The sequence below is a fragment of the Lacerta agilis genome, chromosome 8 (genome assembly GCF_009819535.1).
Source record: "Lacerta agilis isolate rLacAgi1 chromosome 8, rLacAgi1.pri, whole genome shotgun sequence".
Taxonomy (NCBI): domain Eukaryota; kingdom Metazoa; phylum Chordata; class Lepidosauria; order Squamata; family Lacertidae; genus Lacerta; species Lacerta agilis.
This window is the reverse complement of record NC_046319.1, coordinates 39,348,594-39,366,263: the sequence shown is the minus strand read 5'-3', so window position 1 is coordinate 39,366,263 and position 17,670 is coordinate 39,348,594. Positions and strand designations below refer to the sequence as shown.

Below are 17,670 nucleotides of genomic sequence, written 5' to 3'. Positions count from 1 at the left end.
TGGCTTCAATGCTCTTGCACCTTCAGCTTGTAGGGATGTGGATTGCATCTGTGGTGTGGGAGGGAGATAAGACTAAGCAGAACATAGGAGACTGCCTCTTCCTTCATCTCCTGTGGAGAAACTGTGAAACAAATTGTACCATTGTATGTTGCTTGTAAAAAAAAATCAGCTGAATAGATGAGACAAATAGTTCCAAACACTATTTTCAACACTTTATTCTTCCATAAACTGTCCCTCCCCACACTGGAATCAACTCAAAATTATGTACACATGACAAGAAAGGAGGAAGGGGGAGTACAGGCCGTTAAACCCCTTGACAGTTAAGAGGTTCTCACAGCTATTCACTTGAATTTCTAGAAACCAAGAGCTCCCACCCTCCCCTACATGCCTTCCTCAGTAGTACTAAGACAAGAAGACTAAAGCACAGGAAAGTAGCTTTAGTGGCAGAGGAAGGTGGATTTGTTGAATTAGGAATCAGCAGTTATCTTCAGGGAAGCAAAAACCCTGCTGTAAGTAGAAGCCTGTGCTTGAGCATTGCCAGCCTCCTCCACTTGTGGCACAAGAGCCATTGCCTAGAGCCAATGGGGTGGAATAAATGAGTCCTTTGCCTCCCCGTGGCATGAATTTTTTTAAAAGACACTCTAGAGCCCCAGATTGCAGCAGAGACACACCAGCAGAGGCCCAACCATGAGCAAAGGAGCCATGGGGTGTAATGGAGGGCAGATCTCCCACATGCTGCAGCTGCAAAGGCGGGAAAGCTCCATCTCCTTTGCAGGACTTTGCCAGCACCTGTGTGCTGACAGGTGCCTGCTTTGCATTCCTCAGCACGTCGCCTCTTGTGCCACAGCTGGAAGAGCGAAGACGTCATCCCCTTTCTGAGAAGCAGCAGGCTTGCTGGGTTGAGCCACAGTGCCAGGATAAGGCTGAGGGGCTTGGAGCTGCAGCCCTCCCCATCCCTGCTCTGCTCCCCTTCTGCTTTTTCTGTGCCACACATGCAAAATGCTAGAGCTGAAGGGCAACAAATTCTGCAACAACACAGCATCCTGTGGGGCAGAGCACATTTTCAGATACCGTACCTCAAGCCATGCAACAGATCAGGCCTTGGCAAGGTAAGCTGCTTGGGCAGCGCTTCCAACGTGAGTACCTCAACTCCAGGAGAGAGCTGAGCATTAGTTAAGCCTTTGAGCGTATTTCTCTTCCTGCCACTTTGGCAGAGCCAGAAGGCCACACTCTTCAAAGTTCAGCTCAAGCTTGGAAGTGCAGCATTTCAGATTTCAAGGTGTAAGCAATGGCCTTAGGTGAAGCCAGTTCGGTTTTCTCTTTGGGGTGGCACCAGGTGTTGCTTCCACAGGAGCTGGAAGGGGTCTCAGGAAAAAAGGGTTGCGGTATAGTGGAAGTTTCGGATTGTTTTTATTTGTATATAAACAAGCCAAGCAGTGTTAAATGGGGGGAAATGAAAGAGCAACCATGAAGACAGGGATGTCTGGATGGGAAAAACCAGATTGGGCTGGGCTCAGCCTTCTCCCCTTTGTGTCCATCTCCCAGAGTAGCAATGGAGGCCGTGTCACCTCATCCTCTTCCTTCCCCAGCCAAACGGGTGCCCCAAGCAGAGACAGATTCAGTAGTAAGCTGGATGCTAACCTCTGCTTGGCACAGTCCACTGTCAGCACAAAGGGCCTCGTCTACACACATGTCCGTGGTAAAATGCCCCCCATCACTGCTGCTCCCCATAGGCACAGCATTAGCCCTCCTGGCCAAAGTCTTCAGTGAACTTCTTCACCTTTAGCAGATCCTCTGTATTCACGGTGGGGCGGGTGGTGGCCAGTGAACGCAGCATATCCGACTGCAAAAACAGAATAGGACATTCAGGGATGGGGTATACATGCAGCTTGGTCACAAAAACCACAAAGGTTTTAGGAGCTGAAACTCCTCATAGTCATCTGGAAGGGACATTTCCAAACCTGCAGCTGCCACCCAAACCTGCTTGGTGCACACCAGAGTTTGTATCAAATACACAGGAGAACAAGCCTGGGACTCAGAAAGAAGAGAGTCCAGGCAGGAAAAAGTCAGGGGACCTCACTCACCATGCAGACTATAGGCTCCAGAAGCTTGTCCCCAGGTACCTCCATCCATGTCATTTCAATAGCACCAGGATCTCCCGGGGAACAAGGGGTTAACAGATCATCTACCACCGTGCCAGGATTGGTGCGGGATGGTCCATGGACCTGCAATAAGGACCCAGACAGTGCATTGATGTGGCGAATTCCTGGGGGGTGGGGGCAGGCTGAACACAAAACTCTTAGGTCATGGTAGGACAGGTATAGTAGCAATGCAAGACAGAAGCAGGTGGAACAAAGAGTCAGCCCCCCCCCCTGCAACTGCACTAGTTGCTCTATTTGGAAGGAACAGGTAGGCCATCCATCCAGCAACAGACATCTGAATACTGCAGGGACACTTGTCAAGAGAAGCACAAAGCCAGTCCCCAACACCACACATTAATCCACAGCAACTGAGAGTCAGAAGTCTCATCTGACCAAAAGGGTTTACAGTCATACCTCTTGTTGCGTTCGCTGTGGATTGTGAACAGCGCGGGTTACGAACGAGCCGAACCCGGAAGTACCGGAATGGGTTACTTCTGGGTTTGGAGGGTCGCGCATGCGCAGACGCATCAAATGACGTCACGTGCATGTGCAGACGCGCCAAATCGCAACATGCGCAGAAGCGGCACTGCGGGTTGTGGACTGCTGAGGATGCGAACGGGGCTCCAGAACGGATCCTGTTCACATCTAGAGGTACCACTGTAATTTAATCCTCTCAAAAATATTTATGAAAGTTGCTGTGACATTATTAAAGCAGAGGAATGCCTGGGAGCCCCTCAAAAACTGCTTGAGTATTCCCCCAAAACAAGAGCAGGACATCCATGTAAAATAATAAGCACCAGGTACACAGAAGTGAAGAAGAACAAATACAGAGAGGCAAGTGCAGCTGCTGAGATACTGGTGAGGGAGGAAAGCTGCTGGTGAGGGAGGAAAGGAACCAAGGAGGAACTGCCTCTGCCTGCCCTGGGCTAGACAACAACGCCACATAACCCTGCTTGGGAAAGGAAGTGGAACAGCTGAGTCCAATGAGAAGGTGGAATCTTCTGCTGCTTCACTGCCCAGCAGAAGCCTTGAAGCAACAACAGGATGGGCCAAGCAAGGGGAATCTACCTTCCAGCCTGCCCTGGCACAGCCCTTGTAGGAAATGCCGCCCTCACCTTTTTGAAGTGTGTGGCCGACTGCACCTTGCGGACAGGCTGCATGAGGGCATCACGTACAATGATGCTGATGTCAGCCCCTGAATAGCCGTCAGTCTTCCGGGCTAATTCGTGGATGTTGGCTTCTGTCAGGCTGTGCGGCGTGTTGCCAAGGTGCAGTTTAAACATCTGAGCCCTGGCCGGCTCCTCGGGAAGCGGGATGTAAATACGTTTCTCAAACCTATGTGCAAATGCAAGCACACGTGTGACAGTCTGTCCCCAAAGGGAGAGGGAAGAAGTTGCTGCTTCCCCCGCGTTCTTCCCACACCTACGAAGATTCTGCTTCCTCACTTGGAGAGGTGAGGTGAGGTGTATGGCAGCTTCCTTCCAGCCCCAAACTGATTGGCTATGTTGTGCCAGCTGAAAACATTACTATTTGCACAGACTTTTGATGAAGATTAGCACCCTTTGATCAGATTTTTTTAAAATGCTGTTTTAAATATGTGTGGTTTGTTTATTTAGATTTGTGTTTTGTTTTGCTGACAGCATGCAGTTGTGGTCTGAGGAGACCCCGAGATCAGATCCGTACTCAGTCATAAAGCTCTCTGGGCCAGTCACTATCTGTTCAGCCTAACCTCACAGGGTCACTGTGGGGATGGAACTGGGGGCAAGAAGAACCACAAAAACCCCCTTTATTCCGTCAAAGAAAGACATGATATAAATGTAATAAAATTTAATATATTGCTGGTTTTAGTCCCGTTATAAGCCCCTGCAGATACTACAACTGATGAAACAGAAGTATTCCCCAACAAAACACAAACAGCCCTTCAGACCAGGGCAGGAAGACCTCTTGCTGTTTTGGAGGCTACAAGACTGTCCATGTGGGCAGCAGGAGCCCCAGCAAAACCTGCGGCATCACCCACCTTCGCCGAATAGCAGCATCCAGCACCCAGGGGATGTTGGTAGCACCCAAGACCAACGTGCCATCATTGTCAGTGCCGACGCCTGTCAAGAAAGAAAGCCACAAATCGTCACTCCACACTGGGGAAGGCAGAGAGGCAGACCAGATGCTCCCCAGTGAAAAGGGTCCTCTTGGGCAGTCTCTCTCCTGTTGCTCTGTCTACCCACCTTGCATTTGTACCAGGAACTCAGTCTTGATCCTGCGGGCTGCCTCACTCTCATTCTCATTGCGAGAGCCGCACAAAGAGTCCACTTCGTCAATGAAGATGATAGAAGGCTTATGCTGCCTGGCCAGCTCAAAGAGGTTCTTCACCAACCTAAGGGAAAATGCACAGCAGAAAGCTCAGGGAATGGCCATTGGAGGCCACTGGCACATATGACAGGAACCATAATGTAAGACTACAAACCAAGCCTGTTTCCAAACAACTGTGACAAAATGCGGCAAATCTAAAGCCTTCCATGGACACCCATTTTGCACAGTTCTAGCCCCGCCTCTATCTGTCTCACCACCCCAGATACTTTGGGGAGCAGCCAATGGTCAGGGATTATGTGAGCTGGAGTTCAGTTTGGGTGGGTAGGGCACTAGCTACCCCCATCATATCCTAATAGGAACATCCTATTCCACTCCATAGACCAAGCCCCACTCTCCTAAGTGAGAGAGATGGTTCTCTCCCTCCCCCACTTCCCCCATGGATTTTGTCACTCACTTTTCACTCTCCCCTAGCCACTTGGACATCAAGTCTGAAGAGGAGATGGAGAAGAAGGTGGAGTTGCCCGCTTCAGTTGCTACAGCCTTGGCCAGGTAAGACTTCCCAGTACCAGGAGGGCCAAAGAGGAGGATCCCTCGCCACGGAGTGCGCTTACCTGGGGCAAAGAGAGAGGAGATGGACTCATCCACTCCTCACAACATTTAGCATGCAAGGGGGACAGAGGTGCCCAGATTCTCACCTGTGAATAAGTGAGGGAATTTGATGGGCAAGATGACCGCTTCCTTGAGGGCCTCTTTAGCTCCTTCCAGCCCAGCCACATCATTCCACCGCACGTTGGGCTTCTCCATCACAATGGCACCTGGAAGGGGAAAGCAGTTTGCCCAATGGAGCCCACTTGACTTCCTCCCATCCTGCCAAAGAGGGGTGCATTAGAGCCTCCTGACACCTCAAGCCCACCTTCAGAAAGCTGCACTTGTCTCTACGGAGCCAGCAACAAGCACAGGGACCAGGGGCTGCTCAGAACTGGCTTACCCATCAGCTGCTCTTGCAACTTCTTCTTCTCAGGATTGTCGCCTTCACTGTCACTGTCACTCCTGAAGGGAGAGAGGCATTAAATGATATGGGGTGGACAGTGCCATGAGGAGCAGGAGGACTCATGCTACTCCAACTGGTACTTATTTGCAAAGTTTGCGTGAGGGGAGGATGAGCAACACAGAACCACCTCCTCAGAGAATCAGGTCTCTCCCAGTTCCCATCACACCTGGCCTCAACTGCACACGAAGTCAAAGAATCTCCCCATATCCTCCCCACCCTCAAGACAGGACCAGCCACACATCTGTGTCACCTGCAACCCAATCCACAGTGCTCTACCAGCAGGGCCTGGGATCAAGCAAGAGCAGAGCTGTTCCACATCACCTAAAGGAGGTTGTTGATATTAAGGAAAGAATCGTTTGATGGATTTTCTCTTAGTTGATGATCTGATCCCATTCCCGCCTTCTGGGGCAAGGCAGGACACTGAACCTCCCCTTCCCCTACCCTCTGAGATTTCATTTATTCTTGTATTAACACCTAACCTAACTGTACCTAACATATCTGCACTTGCATAAACACACAAAGACACAGAGCAAAGGACAAAGAAAGCAAGGCTGGGCTAACAGTGCCTCCATGACTTCCTCACCCAATCCCCACCCCCACACCGTACTTTGAGGAGCCAACCCTGTAAGCCGTACCCCTTGCTGTCATTCTGGGCTTCTTTGACAGGCTTTTTGCTCTGCTTGTCCTTGTTCCGCAGATAATCCTTCAGCTTCTCAGCCCGGTCCAGGTACTGTGCACACTTTGCCCGGATGCTTTCCTTGGCCTTGTCACTGTGAGCATCATCTGCAAGGGCAACAGGCAGTGGTTACGAAAAGCTTCCCTGGACAGCCTGCCCCCACCCTACTAGGGTACCCTGCAGCAGCAGTTTCCAAATTCAGTGGTGGGGCAACCAGCTTGGAGGCTCACTTATCTTAGATGCAAATTGCTCACAGTAGCTACCAGCTACTGACTGCATGTCACAGAGCACTTTAAGGACATAAGAACAGCCCTGCTGGGCCATGCCAAGAAAAGGTCCATATGGTCCAACATCCTGGTTCCCACACTGGCCAGCCAGTTGCCTCTGGGAAGCCCACAAGTAGGACTGGAAGGGAGCAGTCCTCTCCTACTGTTGCCCACAAGGAACTGGCACTCAGTAGCATATACTGCTTCTGTCCCTAGAGATTCCACAGGATCATCACAATAACTGACAGCCATTGGTGGACACTTTTCATCCTCGGTGGCTTTGTATAACTTTCATTTAAAACTGTCCAAACCAGCGGCTATCACCAAACCATGGCAGGGAATTCTAAATAAGGATTATACCTCTAAATAAATAAGTCCTTCCTTTGCCTCTCCTGCCAATCAGTTTCTCTGGAGCAATCCCTGAGCTCTAGCATTAACAGAGAGTGAGAAAACCTTACTTCTATCCACTTTCTCCACACCACTTTGTCTGCAGATTCCCTGATCTCATCACCTAACAAATGGGCTACAACCACAGAGCACTGAACAAGCCTGGGTCTCCCCTGACTGCCACACAGCAAGCAAAGCAAAGGAAGCTGCTGCTCTGAGCAAGGTCCTTGTAAGCCTTCCCAGTGTCACGTAAAAGCTCCCCATAAGCCTCCCACCCCCAAGACAGACTCACACTTGATGGCATGAAGGAAGTACTCCACCGCATGCTGGTAGAGCCGCAGAGCCTCTTCATAGTTCTTTGCTTTATCTTCCTCGGTGGCTTTTGTGACCAAATCAATGGCTTTCTGGAAAGCAAATGCCTGGCTCAAGTTTCATGGAGGCACATTGGAATCACTGCTAGAAAAATTCACAGCACTGGGAATCCCAGGAGGCTCTAAGTTTGGTACTAACCCCTAAGACTCTTAAATGTTTCTTGAGGCATAACCAAGAGACAGTGGAAAATGGTGTGGCAAAGACTAAGTACGTATCTAAATGTTTAAGGTGGGTGAGAGTTAGAAATTTAAGTCATGTGCCTTCTTCTACACATGCTTGTTGTTCTTGCAAACTGGTGAGCAGTACTTCGCCATCAATCGCACAGGGATTTAACCAGTCTGAGGACCATCAAGCAAGCAGTTACTGAGTGAGATGGAGATAGAGGCTCTGGGCCAGGCTTCCTCACACTCGGCCCTCCAGATGTTTTGATACTACAATTCCCATCATCCCTGACCACTGGTCCTGCTAGCTAGGGATCATGGGAGTTGTAGGCCAAAAACATCAAGAGTCCCGAGTTTGAGGAAGCCTGCTCTGGGCCTTTGAAGAGGGGTTTGATTAAGATGCTATGCCTTAGGAACCAAGCAAACAGGGTGGGCTGTCTGGATTTAAACCAGTCCAAATTCCACCACAAATAAGCAGATTTTTATATAGTTGTGACTGCCAGCAGGTGGTATAATGTGTTTCCTGTGTGCTAAATGATGCTGAGCAGGACAAAGGTCACAAGAAGAATACCAGTCTCCTGCGCTGTTTAAAGAGTCACCTTCCCACTGCAAAGAGGAAATGAGCTGGGTTTGTTTATTTATTATTACATCTGTATCTCACTTTTTCCTCCAAGGAGCCCAAGATGGTGTACACATTCCCCCCTTGCCCATTTTATCCTCACAACAACCCTGTGAGGTAGACTAGGCTAAGAGTTGGTGACTGGCCCAAGGTCACTCAGTGAGCTTCATGGCCAAGTGCAGAATTGAACCCTGGTCTCCCAGGTCCTAGACCAACACCCTAACCACCATGTCAATATTATGAGGGAGTGGGGCATGAATGTCACACAGGGGTGGCCTTGTGGACTGTTACCTCACCTGCTGAACATGTCACCTGGGAAAGAAAATCATCCAAGCCATAAAAGACAATAAAGTCTTGTGCGCTGCTTCTAACTGGCTGTTCCTAAGGGCTCCCCAGGTATACTACAGATACTTCTCCAGTTGATGTCTGAATAAACTAACCAAACAGAGTACTGAGCTCCTTTCAGTTCAGTTTCACGTCCCACAAATGGGCTATAAACCACACCCTAGATGAAGCACCTCTCCCAATTTTGTCAGAATGCCCCAATAATACTGTTTGATACCTCTGGGTCCTTAGGTTCTTCCCAGGAAGATATGTGCATCAGCACCTTCTCTACAGAGCAAGGCATCAGGATTTCCCTTGACAAAATAGGGCCAGCCTGGAAACACCTGCCCGCTACCTAAAACCCTAGCTCTGCTCAGGACTGAGTGCATTTCAAAACTCAAGGTTTCAGAGATTTTCTAGTCCTGGAAAATACAACCTATGATGCACCTTTTGATAGATGGAAACTATCTTTCTATAAATGATTATATAACAAAAGCACATGGAAAGCGTATAGATCAGAGGAGTGGCAATTAGTTCAGATAAAAGATATAGGCACTGAAGTGTGTGCATCATTTTTATGACTTGTGCATTTGTACACATGACTTGGGTTGCGCCCTAGTCCTACTCAGAGTAAACCCATTGGGGTCTATATGACATGCGCTGAGTAAGCTCAACAGGTCTACTCTGAGTAGGACTAACGTTGTGTGCCTTTTCTGGCCTTTGCCTCCTCTGAATAACTCGCTCTGCCTTACAAACCAAGGCCACCGGAAAAAGACCCACCGCGGTGGAGGCTCCAGGCTTCCCTCCCCACCTGCTCAGGTGTCCAGGAGGCCCCTTCTCTCTCCCTTCTCAGCGTCCGCAAAAACAACAACACCCCAGCCCACATTTAATTAGCAAACTCCAACGACCCTCCACGTCTATTCCCCTGTCCGAGTGGATGAGAGCAACAACGTCCACAGGGACCAGATCTTTTGGGAAGCGAGCGGGATTGTGTCCCCCCGCCCCACTTATTACCAAAACAGGGGCCATTTTGGGAGAGGGGCGGGGGAAGAGTCCGGAGCTTATGACCAAAATTCCCTCCGGTTCCCCTCAGTCCGGCTTCCTCGACCGCTTTGTCGCGGGGGCCCCTCGAGGCGAGCGCCCCTCTCCTCGTCCCTCAAGGCCCGCCCCGGTAGGCCGCAAAGCCGGGGTTCGGCGTAGGCCGCAAAGCCGGGGCGGCTCGGCGCGGGCGGTACCTGCAGGGCGGACGTTGTCATCGCATCTCCTCCCGCTGGGGCTGGGGCGGCGGCTGTTGCTGCTGCGGCTGCCGAGGCTGCTGGGCTTTGGTTCCCTCCTCCGGGCTCGTACGAGGCGGCCACCGGGAGCCCCGCTGTGGAGAGTCGGGCCGGTTTCTGGGCTGCCGCCTGCAGGCCGCACCGGGAACAGCAGCAGGCGAGGCGGAGGCGGAGAGGAAGGGAAAGGGAGGCCCGAGGAACCGCGACGCCATTCAGGGGCGGGAGTGAGAAAGAGCCCGGAGGTGGTCCGCCCTTGTCCGCCTCCCACGAGCCCCTTTCTCAGGAGGCTGGCCGGGCTCTCCCTTCTTCTCTTCGGCTTCCCGGTTGTCTTTGCTGCCCCCTCCTTAGGGGCTGAATGATGGCTGAGTTATGGCTGCATTATCAAATTTGCGGGGAGTCTCCTTTTCTGACCTTTTGCTTAGAGTAGCAGGAAACAATAACACATATTTGGGGGGGGGGGGGTAGCTTAGAGAAAAGGCCAGTAAGATGTGATCGAAGTTTACCAATTTATGCAATTCATGGAGAAAGTAGAGAGAAAATTCTCCCTCTTTTATAATACTAGATAGAAGAACCCGTGGACAACCAATGAAGCTGAATAGTGGAAGATTCAGGGCAGGCAAAGGAAGACTAAAGGGATATAGCTCCGTCGATAGAGCATGAGACTCTTAATCTCAGGGTAGAGTCTCAGGGTGGTGGGTTCCAGCCCCATGTTGGGTACAAGGTTCCTGCATTGCAGGGAGTTGGACTAGATGACTCTTGTGGTCCCTTTCCAATTATATTGACTCCCAAGTACTTTTTCATGCAGCATAGTTACAGAACTCACTCCCAAAGGAGCCATTGATGGGAACCAACTTGGATGGCTTTAAAATAGGAATAGACAAAGTGATGGAGAAGTTTATTGATGGCTACTAGCCACAGCGATGCTTCTGAATGCCAGTTGCTGGAAACCACAGGAGGAGAGAACTGGTCCACAGGAGGGGAGATCTGGGTGGCTACTGTGAGAAGATGCTGGAATGGTGAGCCATAGGCCTAATCCAGCAGGCTTTTCTTGTGTTTATTTACCTATTTATAATCCACACTTTAATAAAAACCTATCAAGGCAGTATACAACACATAAGAGTAAAACCAGCAAGAAACATTCGAAGAAACATAACTAAAAACCAGAGTAGGTGGGTTGAAAAAATAAATTCATACTTAAAAGTCCTGCCTAAACAATGCAATTTTCTGAAGATGTCTGAAAGAAGGCAGGGATGGTTCCTGCCAAACCTACCAGCAGGGAGTTCCACAGGGCAGGACCTGCCATATTAAAGACTTGGCTCTAGTGAAAGCCAATATCAGAGGCTGCGTGGAGAACCACCAGAAGAATTGCCCCATCAGAGGATATCTGTGATTGAGGTGGAGCTTACTCTCTATTGCACACACACAAAGTACACAATTAAATAGCAGCAAAATCAATCAAGTTTGTAGCACTGTAAAGACTTTTAAATTTGGAACATTTCTTGACTTCATATAAGTTGTGAAGGTTTTATATATATATATATCTCAGAGGTTTTTGTGGACTAGAGACCATTCCATCAGATGAATATATAAAATTTCTGTATTTGGGTTTTACATCTTTATTTTTATGTGTTGTATTACTTTGAGGATTATTTTTATGCAATACGCTTCTAAACACCAGTTGCTTTGAATTGCATATGCAGAAAGTGCTTATGTGTCCATGTGCTGTTTGTGGGCTTCCCCTAAGGCATCTGGTTGGTCATTGAGCTTTGCAAATCTTTCTTTTGCTTTTCCTTACAGGCAAATGCCTAGCAGTAGATGGATGTTAACTTGAGAGCCACTTTTCTCCTGCTGAAATACTTGAACAACATCAGTAGCGCAAGTTGCCATTTCACAACCACTGTCAAGTTACTATAAATCCCATTCCAAACCAAGTTCCTCTGTTTTGTCTCAACATTTTAAACTTGCCAGTTTATTTTTAACTCTTGAGATATGTGAACATGGTGCTGATACTTTGTGTTTGGGGCACAAATAGTTTATTTTGGGGGTGGTTGCCTCATTGCAAAAAGCGGTAGAATTAACAGACCTTTTTCCCCCCTTTGGTGCAAAACTGAGGGAAACTGTGGCTTTGTGGTCTGGTTGCATTCAGGGCTTGAGCTACCAGGTGGAAACACCATGAAACTCGGAAAAACTTGCTTCTGAATTACAAGTGCACAGATTTAGTTGGTGTTTGAAAGCAAGGATCCTAATGTGACACAAGTCAGCACCTTATTATAAGATGGCAGTGGATGCACTGGACCGTTGCCTTGCCTCGGTAATGGACTGGATGAGAGCCAACAAACAAGCTCAATTCCACATAAGACTGAGGCACTCTTAGTGGGTAGTCCCCTAGACTGGATGGCTGGGAAGTTGCCTGCTCTTGATGGGATTACACTTCCTCTGAAGGAGCAGGTATGTAGCTTGGGGGTACTTCCAGATCTTTTGCTGTCAGTTACAGGTGGGTAGCCGTGTTGGTCTGCCATAGTCAAAACAAAATCGAAAGTTCTTTCTAGTAGCACCTTAGAGACCAACTGAGTTTGTTCCTGGTATGAGCTTTCGTGTGCATGCACACTTCTTCAGATACACTGAAACAGAAGTCACCAGATCCTTACGCCAAAGGATAAATGGACATAAATCTGATATCAGGAATCACAAGACAGAGAAACCAGTAGGAGAACACTTCAATCTCCCAGGACATTCTATAAAAGATCTCAAAGTAGCTGTCTTAATACAAAGAAATTTCAGAAATAGACTGGAAAGAGAAGTGGCTGAATTGCAACTAATCACCAAACTTAAAACCATGGAGAAACCTGGTTTGAACAAAGACATTGGATTCTTATCTCATTATACATAACAAAGCCATCTTTAGCCATCTCACCCCTTGCATTTCCCTGCAAGACTAATTGCAGCCGTTTAGAGTCGTCAACAGGTTTTCCACACTTATCAGCCTATCACCCATTCCCACCACCCTTCTGAGTAATACCCCTCCCCACTCCCCCACTATATTTAAGGATCTGGTGACTTCTGTTTCAGTGTATCTGAAGAAGTGTGCATGCACACGAAAGCTCATACCAGGAACAAACTCAGTTGGTCTCTAAGGTGCTACTAGAAAGAACTTTCGATTTTGTTTTGCTGTCAGGTGAAGCTCAGGTGGCCTCAGTGGCATGGAGTGCTTTCCATCAGTTTCAGCTGGTGGCCCAGCTGTTTTCCTATCTCAGGGGTCTGCAACCTTTAAGACACAAAGAGCCACTTGGACCCGTTTCCAAAGGGAAAAAAAAAAACCTGGGAGCCGCAAAACCATTGCGACATTTAAAACAAATATAACGCTGCATATATTGTTTCTTACCTTAATGCAATAATAATAAATAACGTATAGGAGCCAATGCAAAGTATAATTAGTAAAAACAACAAGAATAAGTTCTTACTTTTTTGCATTGACTCAGGGGCGTACCCAGGATCAAAACTGGGGGGGGGGGGCAAGCCATGGTCCTTCAGGTTGTGACATTTCAGCACGGAAAGGCGAATGAAACCAAAATTTTAGGGAAATTATATATAATTATAGCAGTGCTTTATTAAAGTAGTTATTACAATTATTTGCTTGGTTTTTTAAAAATTTTATTCTAGTTACATGTCTTATACCAGGGGTGGCCAACTCCCAAGAAACTGTGATCTACTTTCAGCAGTGATCTACCCCCGTTTTTTGGGGTTCAGCTCAAAGTTGTTTTGGGGGGGTGTGGTGGGTGGGAGAGAGGGCTTCCCCCTCTAAGATAGGTTGGCAAGCGAACTAAGAAAGAAAGAAAAAGGGGGGTGGGAATGGAAAAGTGGGGTGGAAAAATATAAATTGGGGGTGGGGTGGGTGGGAGAGAGGGCTTCCCCCTCTAAGATAGGTTGGCAAGCGAATTAATAAAGAAAGAAAAAGGGGGTGGGAATGGAAAAGTGGGGTGGAAAAATATAAATTGGGGGTGGGGTGGGTGGGAGAGAGGGCTTCCCCCTCTAAGATAGTTTGGCAAGCGAACTAAGAAAGAAAGAAAAAGGGGGGTGGGAATGGAAAAGTGGGGTGGAAAAATATAAATTGGGGGTGGGGTGGGTGGGAGAGAGGGCTTCCCCCTCTAAGATAGGTTGGCAAGCGAATTAATAAAGAAAGAAAAAGGGGGGTGGGAATGGAAAAGTGGGGTGGAAAAATATAAATTGGGGGTGGGATGGGGTGGGGAGAATATCTATTAAAAATATGTAGTAGTTTAAAAAATAAAAATAAAGGGGGGAAATCTTTTTCTTCTTTTTCCTTTTTTTGAAAACAAAAACAAAAGGGGAAGAGAAAAGAAAAAGGGGGGATAGAGGGAGAAAAGGGTAATAATAAAAATTCAAATAGAGTGGCTGCAGCAGCTGTGGGGGGTGTTTGTTTATTTTTCGTTTGTTTGTTTGTTTTAAAAATGGGATTTCTCCCCTTGGATTAAAAAAGGAGGGGAGGAAAAAAAAGAGGGGGGGTGGGAGAGCAAGGCAAAAAGCCAAAAAGCAAAAAACAGGTTTTTTTGGGGGGGAATCGCGCCAGGCTCTGCAGCGCGCCGGCCTCGGGGCTCCGGGCCCCCGAGCCGCCCTTGGGGCCATCGTTGAGCATGTACACCGCCCGCAGCGAGCGCTGGCGAAGCACCGGTTGGCGGAGGTTTCAGAAGCAGCCCGGACGTTTTCGCCGCCGCCGCCCGGCCTTCCTGTTGCACAGCGGCGCAGGAAGGCTCCGAGTCCCGGCCGGGCCCCCGGGCGCCCCCCGGATCCCGCTGCCAAAGAGGCGCCGGACGGTGAGGCGGAGCAGCAAAGCCAGGCGGAGGCGGCAGCAGCACCATCTGGCGACCGACGCCGGGAAGGTCCCCCGCCCGCCCGCCTCTCCGGGGAGCGGGGAAGGCGCAACGGAGCCAAGCCCCACAAGGACACCCCAGCCGCCCGCCGGGCCCGACACTCCAAGGAGGGAAGCGGGCAGGCGCGGCGGGTCAGGAGGATGGCGCGGCGGGCGCAGCCCAGGCGGGCCAGGAGCGCAGCGCAGTGCCCCCACCACTCCGCACCACCTCCGCGCCCCAGGCAGCCGCCCCGGAGCCGAAGGAGGAGCGCCTGTTGCGCGCTCACAGTGGCGGGCCACGGCGGGGACGGCCCCGCTCCGCTCCGCCAACTGCGCTGCCGCCGTCGCACCAGGCCCTGCCCCCCGCGCCTCCCCCCGGCTGCCCCCTCCCTCCCTCTCTCTCTGCCCCCTGCAAACTGCCCCTCCATCGCGGGCAGGGCTGGCGCGTCTTCCCTCCGGCCGAGGAGTTCTCAGGCGCAGTGCCCCCACCACTCCGCGCCACCTCCGCGCCCCAGGCAGCCGCCCCGGAGCCGAAGGAGGAGCGCCTGTTGCGCGCTCACAGTGGCGGGCCGCGGCGGGGACGGCCCCGCTCCGCTCCGCCAACTGCGCTGCCGCCGTCGCACCAGGCCCTGCCCCCCGCGCCTCCCCCCGACTGCCCCCTCCCTCCCTCTCTCTCTCTCCCCCCAGCAAACCGCCCCTCCATCGCTGGCAGGGCTGGCGCGTCTTCCCTCCGGCCGAGGAGTTCTCAGGCGCAGTGCCCCCACCACTCCGCGCCACCTCCGCGCCCCAGGCAGCCACCCCGGAGCCGCGGCAGGGCCGCGAAAGAGCCGCATGCGGCTCCAGAGCCGCAGGTTCCCTACCCCCGTCCTATCTGGACAGGGATAGCTTAACTACTGTTGTCTATGCTCTGGTAACCTTTAGGTTAGATTACTGCCATGTTAAATGTAGGGCTGCCTCTGAAGATGGTTCAGAAACTTCAGCTGGTGCAGAACTTGGCAGCGAGGTTGTTCACTAGGGCAAGTGGTTTGAGCATATTACACTGATCCTAGTTCAACTGCACTGGCTGCCAATTAGCTTCCAGGCCTAATTCAAATTGCTGCTTTTGCCCTATAAAGCCTTAAATGTCTCAGGGCCGTAATACCTCAAGGACCGCCTCTTCCCATATGAACCTACCTAGAAGCTGACATCTTCTGAGGCCCTTCTTTGTGTGCCTCCTCCACAAGAGGTCCGGATGGACATGAACAGGTGTTTTCTGCAGTGTCTCCCTGTTTGTGGAATGCTCTCCCCTGAGAGGTTTGGCTGGTGCCTTCACTATACACCTTTAGGCACTGGGTGAAAATATTCCTGTTCAACCAGGCTTTTTACTGATTAACATCTTATAAGTCTCTAAAATTGGGGGGGGGGAGGTTTATTGGTTTGTGGTTTTTTGTTCCAGTTTTTATTATGTATTTTGTGTTTTTATCTTGCATTTATGTTGTGAACTGCCCTGAGATCTACGGATGAAGTATGGTTATACAATTTTAATTTTAATTTTAAAATAAAAAATAAAAGAATGTGTTCCAGTCAGCTGAATACTCCAACAAAGTTTCTGGTGTCAGAGGTATCTGGTTCAGGATTATCATCAGAATATCTAGAGCAGTTCCCCTAAGAGGGGGGCGGGGAGAGGAAAGGTTGCAATGCATTTGGGTTTTTTAGTTTAGGGGGGAAACGGAAATCAAGTGGAGTGCGTGTTGTTTTCTCTTGTAGAATCCAATGCTGTCAATTCAATGAAGGTGAATGTGATAAGATTCAGGACTGACAAAAATAACTTATTCACACACCACACTGTTCAGCTATGGAATCTGATTTCACAAGATAGTGTGACCCCGAACTTGGATGGCTTTAAAAGGGATTAAACAAATTCATAGAAGGGGCTATCAAAGGCAGCTAAGCTATGATGGCTGCATTCCACCTCCACTGTCGGGAGGCAGCATGCCATTTGCTGGGAATCCCAAGCAGGGAGAGCTCTGTTGCATTCAGGTCTTGCTTATAGGCTTCCCACTAAGACATGCAGTTGGCCACTGTGAATACAGATGCTGGGCTAGATAGGGCTTTTGGTCTTAGCCAGCAGGGCTTTTCTGATGTTCTTAAAACTTGCATTGCCCTGGAAGGCTGTGTTGAAGGAGGAGATTCTGTAGAGTTAAAGCAGGTGGGAAGGAAGGAGGATGCCCCCTCCCCTTTTAAGAACTTGCCACCTTATCTGTGTCTGTGACCTTAACCATTAGGTCATTTCCTTTTAAGTTACTCTGGAATCCAACTCACTAACATATATTTTTGAAATCTGTGTTTTCCCACAAAGACACAAGCCAATGAATTAAAACTAAAAGCATAAACACCTTTATTATACACAACATAAAGGTTACAGTCGCCCTCAAGTCACATTTCTATTGTAATGTACAATACTATACAGTTAGCATGTAACTCAAAGGCTGGAGGGTGTCCATGTATTCTCAAGAGAGAGCAAATTCCTTTGCTTGTGAAGATCATAAACTGCCCACACCACCACTTGTTTTATCTGGATTTGGTAACCTGGAGACTCCCAACATTTGAAATTAAAAACTCAGAAAAAAAGAATTTGTTCTTTTATAAATACCATTTACAAAGAATACAAAAATAAAGTCAGTTGTACATTTTGGATTGATTGTGGCAGTGTTACTGGCTGTGCCTCAATACCCAAGGTTAGATTCTATCAAACAGTGTGCACACAAACAGACCTTACGCGGGATAAACACAAACATTTATTTGTAGTGGTTTCTGTGCAGATTTCTTGAAGAGACCTTTCAAGAAATCTCATCTTTGGCACTTGGGGCCTTAAAGTTGCATTTGCCCAAACTGTAAACTCCTGACTGATATCTATAGCAGATGGGAAATCCCAAAACAGGAAAACCCCAGCTGCAGAACAAAGGAAAACAGACAATTGGGGGGGGGGGTTGCTGATGGGGGAATAAAATTACCATCAAAACAATATTACTTTTGCAAGAATCAGGAACCAGCATCCTTTTACACAAACACACAATCCAGTCACTGGGATGGCAAAGTGCAATTCCACAGAGAATTTGATCGTGTGCTCCATGCCCCAATGCTAAAGGGTCAGGAGCAGATAAGGGCCAGGCAATGAAGGCAAAGGCTGTACAGACCAAACACCTGTCATTTTATCGCGCACTGCTCAGTGTCCAGATCACAGAAGCG

General features: G+C 49.3%; 1 protein-coding gene and 1 long non-coding RNA gene across 2 annotated transcripts; one reads left to right on the top strand and one right to left on the bottom strand.

Moving 5' to 3' along the window:
* Nucleotides 1–199: 199 nt before the first annotated feature.
* Nucleotides 200–9,799, bottom strand: VPS4A (vacuolar protein sorting 4 homolog A). The gene is made up of 11 exons (XM_033157081.1): nucleotides 9,540–9,799; nucleotides 7,121–7,232; nucleotides 6,135–6,282; nucleotides 5,437–5,498; nucleotides 5,144–5,263; nucleotides 4,903–5,059; nucleotides 4,364–4,512; nucleotides 4,159–4,240; nucleotides 3,257–3,476; nucleotides 2,085–2,225; nucleotides 200–1,843 (listed from the first exon to the last, which is right to left on the bottom strand). The coding sequence occupies exons 1-11, from the start codon at nucleotides 9,558–9,560 to the stop codon at nucleotides 1,742–1,744; spliced, it is 1,314 nt and encodes a 437-aa protein (XP_033012972.1). The 5' UTR covers nucleotides 9,561–9,799; the 3' UTR covers nucleotides 200–1,741.
* A 467-nt stretch (nucleotides 9,800–10,266) lies between these two features.
* Nucleotides 10,267–11,509, top strand: LOC117051044. The gene is made up of 2 exons (XR_004427144.1): nucleotides 10,267–10,594; nucleotides 11,376–11,509. It is a non-coding gene; the product is annotated as an uncharacterized LOC117051044 (long non-coding RNA).
* The last annotated feature ends 6,161 nt before the right edge of the window (nucleotides 11,510–17,670 follow it).